At 35.0% G+C, this 14,969-nt stretch overlaps 1 protein-coding gene across 1 annotated transcript; it reads right to left on the bottom strand.

Annotated features, from left to right (window-relative positions):
• Nucleotides 1-4,961: 4,961 nt before the first annotated feature.
• fbxo9 (F-box protein 9) lies at nt 4,962-14,503 on the bottom strand. The gene is made up of 13 exons (XM_030156448.1): nt 14,336-14,503; nt 12,852-12,923; nt 12,263-12,388; nt 12,116-12,173; nt 11,074-11,173; nt 9,846-9,976; nt 9,647-9,761; nt 9,006-9,124; nt 7,875-7,965; nt 7,696-7,791; nt 7,184-7,277; nt 6,785-6,939; nt 4,962-5,385 (listed from the first exon to the last, which is right to left on the bottom strand). The coding sequence occupies exons 1-13, from the start codon at nt 14,336-14,338 to the stop codon at nt 5,277-5,279; spliced, it is 1,269 nt and encodes a 422-aa protein (XP_030012308.1). The 5' UTR covers nt 14,339-14,503; the 3' UTR covers nt 4,962-5,276.
• Between the last annotated feature and the right edge of the window lie 466 nt (nt 14,504-14,969).

Below are 14,969 nucleotides of genomic sequence, written 5' to 3'. Positions count from 1 at the left end.
TAAACTAAGGTGTAATATTGTTAAATTTGCACTTATTTTTTTAAAATAATTTTCAGGTTTGTATTTGTTCATGTTATGTTCAAGTACGGTTCATAGATGTAAACATTTTAATTAAGGAAATTTGACTTTTTTCACTCAAAAACATAGAAAAAAAACTTTGGAGTTGACATTATTTATAAGTTCTTATCCTATTATTTCTATTATTTTACTGGTCCGGCCCACTTTAGATCATATTAGGCTGCATGTGGCCCCTGAACTACGAGTTTGACACCCCTGTTTTACAGTAAAACAAAGAGAAAAATTTGGAGTTGTCATTATTTATAGGTTATTACGATAGTATTTAACTGGTCCAACCCACTTGAGATTGGTCTGAATGTGACCTCTGAACTAAAATGATTTTGAAAGCCTTCAGTGTAATTTTTGCATTTCACGGGCTGAATGGTTCCCTTTCGTGGGCCATTTTTGGGCCGTATGTTTGACACTCCTGAAGTCTACAAACTGAGCCACTCCTCCGTCTTGTCTAAATGTCTCATCAGTGTTCCACAGCAGACAGCGCTTCACATTCAGCCGTTCAGACGTTTCCAGTTTAAGTGTTATCAGTCTGACAGTGTCGTCCTCATCTGTGTGTGTGTGTGTGTGTGTGTGTGTGTGCAGACTTTATGTGTTGGTATGTTGTGTGTCTCATCGAGCAGCGTCCAGAGGACAGAGCAGCTGTTTGTGTGGACGGGTGGTGTGTCCCCGTCCAAACAATGCCTTAGTCTGTGTCTGTTAAGAGGCTGTGGCCTGAGGGAGAGGGAAAGGGATGGGGATGATGGTGAGTTTTTGGTAAATACTAAAAAAAAACAAAAAAAAAAACAACAACCTTAGAGTCAATAAATGTGATTGTCCCCTCAATATATGAGTAATTAATGTTATTAATCTCAGGTCATTGTTTTGAGTTTTTAAAAAATCTGATTCAACTGAACTTATTTCCAGAGAGGAGCAGTATTTTAATTACATGTTTTGAGTATTTTTTCATTTGTATATTGTTTAGGTGGTTCATATATTAGTGTATGTTAAATTCTTAACATACACTGTGTAATTTCTTGATTATAAACAGTCATGGAAAAAATTATTAGACCACCCCTTGTTTTCTTCAGTTTCTTGTTCATTTTAATGCCTGTTATAACTAAAGGTACATTTGTTTGGGCACATATAATGATAAGAACAAAAATAGCTCATAAGTGTTTAATTTCAGAGCTGATATCTAGCCATTTTCCATTGTTTTCTTGATAATAACCAAAATCACTTCAGCTCTTACATCAGTAGCTATGGCATTGTACTGACAAAAACAGTGCTTTTAGACATTCCATGTTTTCTTTTCTGTCTGTTTTAGTCACATGATACACACAGGAGTTTGTACTTGATTGCATAACCATTTTTTTTAATGACTTTTGATGGTCTAATAATTTTTTCCGTGACCGTAGATTGTTTGGTCGATAAAAAGTCAGGAAACAGTCATATGTTTATCTGTGTTTCTGAAACATCAAGATAATGTCTTGAAATGTCCTGTTAGATCCTCAGCCCAAACAGGTTCAGTTTACTGTCACAAAGAAGAGTAGAAACCAAGACATATTCAACTTATAGATCACAGGTGTCAAACATGTGGCCCGGGGGCCAAAACCGGCCCGCCAAAGGTTTCAATCTGGCCCATGGGACGAATTTGCTAAGTGCAAGTTAGGGAATCAAACTCAAAAATAATATAATAACCTATAAATAATGACAACTCCAAATTGTTTTAGTGCAAAAAATAACATTCAATTATGAAAATGTTTACATTTACAAACTATCCAAACAAAAAGGATGTGAATAACCTGAAAAAAACAGAATTTGTTAAGAAATATAAGTGCAATTTTAACAATTTTCTGCCTGTGTGTAAATGTTTTGTGCGTATGTATAAATGATAAGTCCAGGCATAATATTAATAAAAACTGTACTTATATTTCGGAACAAATTCTGTTTTTTTCAGGTTATTCACATCCTTTTTGTTCGGAGAGTTTGTAAATGTAAATATTGGCATAACTGAACGTTATTTTTTTGCACTAAAACAATTTGGAGTTGTCATTATTTATTGGTTCTCATGCTATTATTGTACTGGTCCGGCCCACTTCAGATTAAATTGGGCTGAATGTGGCCCCGGAAGAAATTGAGTTTGACACCCCTGTAATATAGATGATAGAATTTGGAATTTTTCTGGAATAAAATTAATCAACTAATCAATGAATTTAGTTTATTCACTGTGTCCAATGTGTCCATGAAGGCATATTTTCTAACATATTGTGTATTGTTGAAGTCCATTTTATAAGATATACTTGTAATTTGTATCAAGATACTTGGTCCCAGTGTCATTAGGTAAATCTTTATTAATTATGAATGAATTTATTCCACTTTTATTTAGTATTGTTTAACCCATGAAGACTCAATGCTACTTCTGTGACAACATCCAAATTAAGTTTAATTAACCTTTCTTTATGATTTATCAGCATTTATTCTAATATTATTCTCTGTATTTTGCATCTTTCATTAAAAATCAGGTATTTTTTCCCTGTATTTCATTTACTGATCATGTAGATGTTCATAAAAGCTTAGATTAAAGCTGAGGGTTATTATAGCAAAAACAGAGAAATGTGAAGAAAAAGTGGCTTTTTCAGTAAAGATATCAATAACAGAATGTCAAAACAAGTGTCTATAACATTGTCAACTGTCAACCTACATGGGTTTTATAAGTGAATCAATGCTGTAGAAGATGACAGTGTTTCCATGTTCACTACAGAGCCTCTGAAAATCCAACTGAGTCATATCTGATGACCATAAAATATTGAGAAACTGCATTTTATTTCAATTATCTACATGTATTGATAGGATTAGTGGTTCAACAGGTATTAAACATTTTAGATCAGTAGGTAATTTAATTTGCCAGCAGCTGTTTGGGTCTTTGAGGGTTAATATAGGATACTTAACATTGTATGTTGACATGAACTTCAGTTCTTTAGTTTTGTGAAAGACAGAAACAGAAAAGCAGATGAGATAAAACATGACAAGAGTCAAAACATAGAGGCTTAACCTTTAACCTTTATCTGGATTTGTGGCGTATGTCTGGTTTTATTTGTTCTTCCAGGGCTCTCTGTCTCCACTGGAATATGGGTTTATTTTTTTCTCTCCCATCTTATTTTCTGTAAACCTTGTTGCATTTTTTTAGAGATGCAGAAAATACAACTGCTATCATTTTCTTTTTAATTTAGCATAAGTAGTTTATTATAATTAATTGAAACGCTTTGCAAACAGCAGCTCTGGGAAAGTCAACAAGCCACAAATCATTTTCATTTAATCCAATGCAACTTCCACATTTATTTTATTTTTTTCCCTGCAAATCCTATTTGATCTGTTCGTGCCCAGTTCCCAGAAAATGTAATACGTGGATTATAACCCTGTGTCCTCGGCAAGACAAACGATGTAAAAGTCTGAAATCGCATCTACAATGTCTTTGAGAGGTTGTATGAAAGACCTTTATAACTTTACTATGATGTTTTAGTTTTCTCTTTACACATTATATCACTTTATTCAGTGTTAACCCCATTAAAATAACGTAAGCAAGTGGTGCCAGGCACAACAAAGCCCACCACTTGCACATACTGTAGCTTATTTTGGCATTGATCCAGCTGATGTCATGTCTATGTGTGTGCTGATGTCAGCATATCAATTGCCTCTACAGGGTGGGGAAGCAAAATTTACAATATTTTGCTTGAAAGGGATTGAAAGACAGTGTATAACCGTTTAGTTTATTGAAAGTCATGAGAATTTATTTGCCACAAGAAAATTTACATATAGAAAATGTTTTTATTCTATGTGTCCTCCTTCTTTCTCAATAACTGCCTTCACATGCTTCCTGAAACTTGCGCAAGTGTTCCTCAAATATTCGGGTGACAACTTCTCCCATTCTTCTTTAATAGTATCTTCCAGACTTTCTCGTAATAGTTTTGCTCATAGTCATTCTCTTCTTTCCATTATAAACAGTCTTTATGGACACTCCAACTATTTTTGAAATCTCCTTTGGTGTGACGAGTGCATTCAGCAAATCACACACTCTTTGACGTTTGCTTTCCTGATTACTCATATGGGCAAAAGTTTGTGAAAAGGTATGGATAATAGTGTTAGGTATGATTATGACATCAATATATGTTTGGTTTCAAAACAATTGACGTAGTGCCTGCTGAGAAAAAACAACTAAATGTTCATTGTAAATTTTGCTTCCCCACCCTGTATATATGTGCCAAGTTTGAAGTAGATTGAAACAAAATTGATGTTTTTATAGACATTTAAAATTTCACACATTAGAAATAAATGGGAGGAAAAAAAGATTTTAAAAAAATGTAGCAAAAATTAGAACTTTGACCTACTTTTCCCAAAATGTAACTACATCTACTCTGGGTGACTGGCAATCTATAAACCCAATTTGGTATGAATTCAACCAATAGTTTTGCTGCTACAGACATGCGAATTATCACCCATTATAAGTAAACGGGGAAAAAAAAAAAAAGCTTAAAAATTCCAAAAAATTTAAACTTTGACTTACTTTTCCCAAAATGTAACTACATCCATTCTGGGTCACTGGCAATCTATAAACCCAACTTGGTATGAATTCAAGCGATTGTTTTGCTGCTACAGACATTTGAAATTTCGCCCAGCACAAGTAAATGGGGAAAAAAAAAATTTTAATTCATAAAAAATTTAAACTTTGACCTACTGTTCCCAAAATGTAATCAGATCTATTATGGATCACTGGCAATCTATATATGAACTCAATTTAGTATGAATTCAACCAATAGTTTTGCTGCTAGAGTGTTAAAGACACAAACCTAACCAAAAATACCCCTTGCCGCCTATTCAGGGGGCGGGGTAGTAATAAAGTACATTTAAGCCCAGTCTGTTCACCACTGTTTATTTGATGAAGAAAGTGCAACATGAACTGAAAACAGCATGAACATTCATAACTGGGAATAGGTGAGAGAGGCTGCTAATTATTTTAGCTTTCAACGCATTTCTGAAATCAGAAAAATAAGTAATTTCTATCATGTAAACCTGAAAACGTAACATGCTTGCGTGTAGGAAACATTAGGGTTTGTTTTAAACACTGCAGCACAATTTAACCAGGCTGAGAATCTGCGTTTTATTAAAGTGAAGTGACAGCTGCTTCTGTCGTCGTCGTAGGTGGGATTGCGTGCAGGTCATTGAGTTGCTTACAGCGGCTGCTCGGAGAAAGCTGTGTAACTCTTCACACGTGCAAAGAAAAACGGTGAGTACATCCTGTCCAGGTCGAACGATGTGACGACTGTTTCCCCAGTAAGTCTAAAAACACACATAAAAACATTCACCTTTAGTAAATTAGATCATTAACATCTCTTCAACTATCAAGATTCTCACACATTTTCACAAACATTTAAACACAAAATAATTCAATATTAGATCTCAATAGGTGGTGTCATAATTTGCTAATCTATGGATAAAATGTTAAAAACTGTCACAGAGGTCGTCTGATTGATAAGGAACTAGAAGCACTCGGAGAGCGCAGACCTCCGCCAAGGCTGATCAGTGGCACCCCCCGTGGGCCCCCCCACCCCCGATCACCACCAAAATTTAATCATTTCTTCCTCATCCCATTTCCAACAAACCCTGAAAATTTCATCCAAATCTGTCCATAACTTTTTGAGTTATGTTACACACTAACGATCAGTGCCCCCCCCCCGTGGGCCCCCCCACCCCCGATCACCACCAAAATTTAATCATTTCTTTCTCATCCCATTTCCAACAAACCCTGAAAATTTCATCCAAATCTGTCCATAATTTTTTGAGTTATGTTGCACACTAACGGACAGACAAACAAACAGACAGACAGACAAACAAACAAACCCTGGCAAAAACATAACCTCCTTGGCAGAGGTAACCAGCAGTTTTCCCTAAATAATCATTTAAATGAAGGAACTGAGCCACTTCTATAAAAGTCCAGTCAAACAGATCCACCTCTAGTCTCCCTTTGCAGACTTTAAGGTCATGATGTCTTTTCATCTAAAGATCAGAATATAGTGTCTTCAGTCCGAAACTGAATTGTAATAATATAATTTACAACCTTTAAGGACACAAACATAAGTGCAGTTTAGATAATCAAGTGGAAATTAAACAGCTTTTTCATCCTCTGACTGTTACTGTCATATTCACTTCAAAAACTCAGATTTTAAAATAATAAACTATTACATGAGAATTGTAGTACAGAATACAATGTATTATCGTAATACAGATCCAAAATTAGGCAAAAGTGCAGATGTTAGTAAAATAATAACAACCTAAACCCTCAACAAACAAAACAGAAAACCGTGAAGTCGACTTCTTTTTCTTGAGCCTGACACCTGACAGTTTGGTTTATTGTTTTATGAATGTCATTACACACCTGTGAATAAAATACTAGCCTTAAAAATGTGTAATTAACAGTAATTTTGCATCAGGATAAAGAGAAAAACTAACCCTGGAATTAATTCTCTCTCTCAAAAAACTAATATAATTTTTTTCACTAAAATACATGACTTGGGAATCAATCTTCATTAATTTATGCAAGAACTTGCATCACCAAACATTAAATTCTATGACTTTTCCAAAACAATTTTATTTTTTGTGACTTTTCCAAACCTGGGAGTTGAGACAGAGGAAATTTGGTGACTTTTCATGACTGTGGGAGTCCTGTGGAGTCTCTTACTTGTAAGTGATGTGACAGGAGTGGTGGATCCACACCAGCTTACTGAAGCTCTGGCGCCCCCCAGAGGACAGATGCAGTCCAACGTGGAAGCTGTGCTCTGCCTCAGGAGCTGGGTTCCGCCTGTAGAACCGATTTCTCGTGATCTCAGTCGCTCTCTGTGAAAAAAACAAAGGTTTACCCAGAAAAGTTGAGCCATAAAGCACTTTTATTTTGAGGAATGTTTAAGTGCATGTTACTGTGTTCAGATTGTTTTCTTAATTCACTGTTTGAACAGTTTTAGTCTCACGTTTTTCTATTTACTTGTATTTTCTCATGCAAATCCAACTTAAATCAATATAATGAGAGTACAGAATTGCACAGCTATATTTCATCCCATTCCCTCCTCAGACTCATATTTACCTCCTCCTTTTTCTTGCAGACGACAGCATAAACTTTGGTTTGATTGTCTGTCTCCTGTGACAGACGGAAATGACCGAGCAGAACTGAATCTATTCTGAAAAGTGAGACAGAATTGGTAGAAGTAGAGTTGAGTAGAAGGTTTTATATAGGTAGGTAGGTGTAGGTATAGGTGGCACTTTTCGAGGGATTAGACTGTATTGATCCCACAATGGGGAAATTCAATGGTTGAGGCAGCGACAGAATAATGTGCAAGAAAAAAATGTGCATGTATAAAGATTGTGAAAAAAACAAACAATATAAAATAATAATAGCAATAAGTAATAAAAATCCTATTTACAACAGAGTGGAATTGCAATATGTCAGACAGTACAGATGAGACACATACAGGGCAGCTAGCATAATTTCTTTATACTTGTTACAATGACAAAGATATTCTATTCTATTTGTACAATCATGATGGGTTTGAGGTGATTATGAAAGCATATTGGAATGTGATTAGAGAGGAGACGTACCTGGAGTTGGCGGTTCGCAAACGAGGAACGACAGACAGTGGGTCCTCGGGGGTCGTCAGCATCATGACTTGACCATCAGGGAAGAACCGAAGGTACCTGAGATTCAAACAGCCTCATTTAATATGACCTTAAGTAACTCAAACAGCAAACACCAAGTGAGATAACGGTAAAGTATCCACCTGTAGTACTCCACATGGTGCCACGCTCTGTAAAACCCATCCAGGGACTGCTCTCCTTGGCGGATGTACGATGTCTTACTGATGTAGACCCCTGGGAAAGCAGGACATGAAAACTTTAACGTCCACCGAAGCACTTGGGAAATTTTACACAACATGCAGTGTTTTTGGTGTCACAAATAACAAATGTTAACATTTTTCACTATTTTGCATCATTGCTATTTTTCATAAACATGTTCAGATATTTTAGCCGCATCACAGGTACACTTTAAATTTTACAAGGTTTGTAGTAAAGGTTTGTGTAAAATTTAACACAGTCTGTCATTTTTTTTCTCTGGACAGTTTCTACTGCAGTCTCTCTAAATTTCGTAATAAATAAATGATTAATATATCCATCCAGGCACGTGGATTAATAATCACTCCAAGTGGTGAAGTGTTCGACAACAGATTTCTAGAAAAAAAAAGTCTGTATAAAACTTTGTTGCAGTTCAAAAATCAGACCAGAGTAAAACTACAAAAACACACATTCCTGTTTAATCTACTGTGTTGTTTTTAAAAATGCAACAACAAAAAAAAAAAAAAGCAACATATTCCACACTAGAGTATTTAATTCCCTGTCCACAATCACACAGATATTTTTCTAGACAGGTATTTTCTCCAGTTTTTTTTATTTTTTTGTTTGTCTACACAACTTATATTTTACAAAATACTGTATTTAGAATGCAAAAATAACACATATCTAATATCTGTTTTTCATGAAAACAGTTTCTGTGCAGAAAACAGGAACAAAGACAAAAGGGTTTGTTTAGTAAAACAACCATGTTAGTGTGGAAGGGGCATTAGTTCTTTATTTCAGGAGCTGAAATTGACAATTACAAGCCAACATAAGTAAAGAAGAATTTCAGGACAAATTTAGAGGTAGTCACATTGACCAAGAGTTTAACTTTCCTGATTGTTAAAAAAAAAAAAGAGAGAGACTAAAATTCCAAAGTAACAAGTTCTCAAAGCTTCAGGTCCTTTTGTAAATCCTTCCATAAAGATGGGGCAGTGTTTCCAGAAGTGCTGGAGCTGCTCTGTTCATATCAGGAAGGAGACACTAATCTATAAGAACCTTAATAAATCTCAGCCACTTACCATCAAAACGGACGCGTGGCCTCTGCAGAAACATCTCTCTCCAGGACTTGAAGGGACCCAGTTTGGTGCAGTTCCGTCCCCACACTCTCAAACAGGCCAAACGCCAGATCTCAGGGTCCCTGGAGAGACCAGAATACATTTAGATAAAGACAGTGACAAACCTAAAATCTGGCCTTTAAATACCTTTTCAATGTGCTACAACATGGAATATATAAGGATTTTTCTTTTTTTTTTCCTATTAAGGCAGATTTCCTTTCCTTTAAAAAGTGAATAGAATTTGTCATATTGGTTTTATTTACTTTTGTTTTGTTTTTAAATCTTGTTCTATTGATTTTTTATCACTACGCATTATCCTTCTAACTCAGGTCTTTGTTTCTTATTCATCTCCTCTTCATCTTCACAGGTATTAATCGTAGTTTTTATTCACTTTAATCATCACTTAATGGTTTTGCTTCACTGGCTGCAAGCTGTCACACTACGTTTGCCCCCTGAAAGACGTGTGCTTTATGAATAACATTTTACTTGCTTGCTCTTCCTGTCTGTATCCCTCTAAACCAACTTAAAATCACAGCAAACTGCAAAATCCAAGCAGTTTCCAAATAACTTAGTACACATTTGATATGTGGCGACAGTCTGCTGACCTTGCACAAATATAAAACCCACGGCAAACCAATGAGAGCTGCTCCAGAGCCCTCATGTCCAGATCACTGGACACAACCCAACGAAATATGTACATCAGGATTTCCCGGGGCAAGGCTGCAATCAAATAAACAAGAAAAACAATTATGTGCAAGGAAAACAACAACAGAGTAACTTCAACTTCAAATAAATAAAAGTTACCTGAAATGTGCACCCGAGTCATTTCTTGCTCAGGAGTGCAGATCTTTGGAAAAGAGCATTCCAGTGTGAGCTGCTGCTCAAAGTACGCAAGTAGATCCTCGATTTCGCCGTCAACGCCGCTCTCCTGCATGCTGCAACAAAACAAATCTATGTTCAGTTGAAGAAGAGGGCAATTCATGTTTTAACAGACTTTAGACCTGTGGGGTTAGAAGTCCTTTGATTAAATTAACCATTTAGTAAAACTGAAATACAGTGACAGGGTTAATGCATATACTATCTGTATGATCACACTATGCTCAGTTAAAGCAACACTGACACAAAAACCTTTCACTGTCTGCAAAATCACCAATTCTTTAATGGAAAAGTTGAAGTATATTCAATATAGACACCTAAAAAGTTGAAAGAGCCCCCCCCCCCCAAAAAAAAAAGAATGAGTGGAAATAAATAAGTTGTAAACTTCCTCTTACTCCTTTTTGAAATGAAGGCATCATGTGACTGACAGCTTCTTTTCTGCAGAATGTAGACTGCTGTATTATTTTTCTTATATTTCCATTTGTCTGTAAGTCAGTTTCTTCTTCATGTTCAAAATAAATTTCAATTTCAGGTAATAGGTGTATTAACATCCAAAAAATTGGCATAAAATTTAACAAAAATATTCAGGAAATCAAATAAGAAAAAACACATTTCTGTGTTTTCATCCACAAAGAGCTGGTCCATTATCCTGGTTAAAAACTTTGCCAGTTAGATGTTCAACATGTTCATACCTGAGTTGTTGACTGAGTAAAGTAAGAGGTATTTTGTCCAAAGCCTGAAGCTGTTTTGGCTTTTGACCTCTGAACCAAAGGTATGAATCACATAGCTTTGTCTCAAACTTTTCCAGCTGCTTCTCACAGTTTGTCAAAGGCTTTGTCTGACATATGCTTCTTTAGCTTTACCTACATGATGGCATGTTGTTTCTATTTTCCACTTGATATGACATTTGTTTGTTTTATTAATTCAGTTAATGCTACCTTTTCCTTATTGGTGCAAACACACACACACACTTCACTAAATCTGTTTCTATTGGACTTATTCAACACATCAATTTTTCCATCTTCTTAAGTTTTTATAACACATTTTCAGTGTTTTTATAAGCCATTTACCATGAGAATAAAACAGGTGAATGGAAACACACCTGTTTACAACTATTACACCACTTATATTAGCTATAAATAACAACAACACTTACTAGTGTCCACCAACTCGCTCTCCATCGGGAGTACGGCTGTAGTTGACTTTGAACTCAATGTCAGGCACAAGCTGCATCGACATGCGATAGTATTTGATAGCTGCAAATAAAAATGTCAAATTATACATGAAAAATAAAATCAAAATAAAGTTGTTTAGCAGTGCAATTGTTTGCAAGTTGGTATAGAGAGTCCAAATTTTTCCTAAAACCTAAAGCCTTTGCCAAAATAATAAATGGACTGAAAGTGTTGATTTTGAGAATTATCAAAACATTTCACCATCGGGTAAAAAATTATTCTTAACCTTAAAAATTAAATGAACTATTAAAAAAGATTATATCACACGTACTGTATATAAGACACTACAAGAAGAATTATTTGAAAATAGCTTCAATGTAAAGTATAAATGGGAACTGGGCATGGATACTGTAATTCAACATGAAAAGTACAGGACAGAGTAACAAACAGCCTTATTTGGAAAGAATATGAATGTTAAGAAAAGGTGACATGATTTAAAACTCCTGTGGTGACTACATTTGGTAACATGTCACATCATTGGTGCAGAGGCTGTATATCTCTTGGGACTCTCCAAACTGATTAAAATATTGACAAGACCTACTAAAATAATCACAAAATATTAAAATGTAACTACTAATACAATTGGAGTACTCTTTTAATCTATAAGAGGATGATCATAATCTCCAAACTGAAGCCCCAGTAACTCAATGCACGGAGACGCTTATGGAGATCTACCGAGTGGAATGCTCAACTGCAAGATTAGAACTAAAAATAGATGTGGTCATAAGAAAATGTGACCCAGACATACTATGTTTTTGTATGTAATGTTAGCTATGAGACTTAATTCATGTAGATTTGTTCCATTTCCTTTCATCCCTGAGTTATATGTGAATGGTGATCTTTTTTAATATATACTTTTATCCTTTTTTTTTTTTCTCTTTACTGCTATATTTGAGAACTGGACAATGGATATTTATTTTTATCTGACTGGTGTGTATTTCTTCAGTGTGTTTGTTACAGACTTACCTTCATACATCGCTCCCTTCTGCTCCTCATGAACAGCTCTCAAGAACAGCTCTGTAGCCTGAAGGAAGACAATGGAGATGACAGCACAGTGAATGGAAGTGACAGCTTGCTACAGGACATGCGAGACCAAACTATTTCACAAATTACCTTTTCCTCCCGAGCAACTTCGAGCGTCCTCTTCAAACCTTTGACATGCGTCAGTCGGCCCCCACTTGCTCCAGAGCTCGGTTTGAGTTCAGACATCCACCGGGCTCTGAACGCATTGAGCTCCAGCTGAAATTAGTTTAAAAATTACTCAGCGTGGAAAAGCTAGTTTAGCATAATTTCGCTGCAAAATCAGTAGACATAACCAGTTAAGAAGACATTGATGGATTTGCTGCATGAGTAAAATGTCTATTTAACACACTTACTTACATAAGATACGATTTACTTAAGTGATCCCCCAATGCGGAAATTCAAGTAAGTACAGCAGCACAGACAATATGCATCAATATAATAGAAAAATGAAGAGATAAAAAATATAAACAAGTTTGTTAAAGTGACTAAAGTGACAAATGTGTTAAGATGGCTGAGCCCATGTTTATTCACAGGCATGTTTACGAGGGTGCAATTCAATAATATTCAATAATGTTTGCATGCTTTGAACATGCAAACATTATTAAAATTAATAAAATCAATTGGTAAAAAAGTGAAAAAGTAAATCAGTCATGATTTATGTTAAATTGATGCATCTCACCTGAAGATTTGGGTCATCTGAACCTTCATCTTCGTCCTCTACCGCACCTCCAATATCTGCATTTTCTTCTGCCTAAGGAACAAATTAACCACAATCTAAGTCATGTGGATTTCTAACAGCAGATGTAACAATCGTTTGGTACAGGAAAAGGCAAACTGATATGATCACTACAATTATTATTACAAGATCTATGTATACAAATTTGAAAAAGCTAGAGCAGATAACAATAAATTAAACACTTAAAGGAAACCAATCCAAAAAAAATAACAAAAAAACTTAAGATACTGGAAAAGTCATGACATGATTGTATTTATTAGTACTAATTTACCTTATTGAATCAAAATCTATTCTAAGTTGTATTGTTTGACATCACCGTCGAAGCCACATGATCAAGTGTTTCAAAATCTATTCTGAAACTGATAATGTTAAATATCAATATTGGCTTGGAATGTGGCCAAGAATGACTGAATGAATGAACAAGAACATGACTAATGATAGCGTAATAACTCATCAAATCAGTAATATTCAATGTAGAGACAGCTAACTTTTGCAGGATCTGTTTACATATTCAGAATACATTCTGAATGACTCATTAAAAGTTACTCATTTTTCAGGCTGCAGGGCATAATCAAAAAGCTATATTACAATTATAGATTTATGGTAGCCAATATTTGCTTGGTCACCAAAGACAATTCACAGATTACTCACTGTATTTTTTTTTATTTTTTTTTAATTTGCGTATACAGACTGGAACAAAACACTTTAAAATACAACCTTTTGAAATTAAATTTATGCATATGCTGCACACTATGATTCAATAAATAGCTGAAATATGTTTCACTGCTAAAAAATAATTATATTTATTGTTGTTATTATTTATAAAAACATACTAGTGGTAAATTATTAAAGTGGTAATGACCCATTTAAACAGGTGTATCCCCTGTAGGGTATGAAACTGCATGTTTCTAGATTCTGAAACTATGTCAGCCGTGTGGACTGGCAGGTATTCACATAAAAAATGAGTACACATATGAGTAAACAAGCAGGGTAATCCCCATAAAGGTCAAGATAATTGTTGTTTTTACTAAGTAGAGGTATTATTTACACTACACCTGTCAAACAACCAAGTTAAGTCAAACTTCACCAGTAATTTCTTCAAATTTATCACAAAAATGTTCCTTCTGCAACTGAAAACTATTCCCTCCACAACGTTTGCTGACACCAAACTACAGCCAGGAGAGGCTAAGTCAACATTAGGTAAATCTACCTTTCTGTATTTGTGTATATCATTAATTTGATGCACTTATTTCTAAATTCACACCAGCACTGAATGATTTTAGCATTAAATCACCCCCGAAGACACACATTTATCACCACCTTAACTACAGGTGAGCGAGCGGAAGCCAGGTGACGTTAGCTAGGTTAGCTAAACAGCTAACTAGCACGGTTGTGTCTGAGTAACTCCTGAAAGCACGGTAACCCACCATGACAGCTTGGCCAGTAGGTCGTTTCTTCTATCCGTAACAATCTCTCAACGCTTGCGTTTACAGTTCACGGTCGGAGAAACGCACAACACAACGAACATATTTACGAGCTCGCAGGAACGCAGCCATTTCGCTGAGTAGCCCGGAGCCTCAGTGACACAGGAAGTCCATGTGGAGAGAGAGGTGTGTATTTAAAGAAGCACTAGTTACTCAATACCATCTTTTATTTATAGTTCTAAACCGAATTGCACGACTTAATTGCGATAAATACATTACTTATAGTGTTGTAATATTCATAAAAACTCTTAAATTTATACAAACCTACACTGAAAATAACTACATATGCCACTTCCTGTTTTAAAAGCGTAATGTTCCCTAATAATCATCACTAAATAATGAATGTGCACTTTTTTTTTTTTTTTTTTTTTTTTTTTACCTCGAGCATTTTTTTTTTATTTGCATGTGTTTCTATATATTTGAAATGTAAAATATTCTGTGAATTATGAAATTTTCTATCTATCCTTGTTTGTTGTATACTATTATGTATATATACTGTTCAATGTTCTTGTTCAAATAAAATAATAATAATAATAATAAAATAAAATAAAAAATAATGAATGTGCATATGAGCATG

Source organism: Sphaeramia orbicularis, chromosome 15 (assembly GCF_902148855.1).
Source record: "Sphaeramia orbicularis chromosome 15, fSphaOr1.1, whole genome shotgun sequence".
In the NCBI taxonomy this organism is placed as follows: Eukaryota; Metazoa; Chordata; class Actinopteri; order Kurtiformes; family Apogonidae; genus Sphaeramia; species Sphaeramia orbicularis.
The sequence above is the reverse complement of the archived record's forward strand: the minus strand, read 5'-3'. Positions and strand labels throughout refer to the sequence as shown.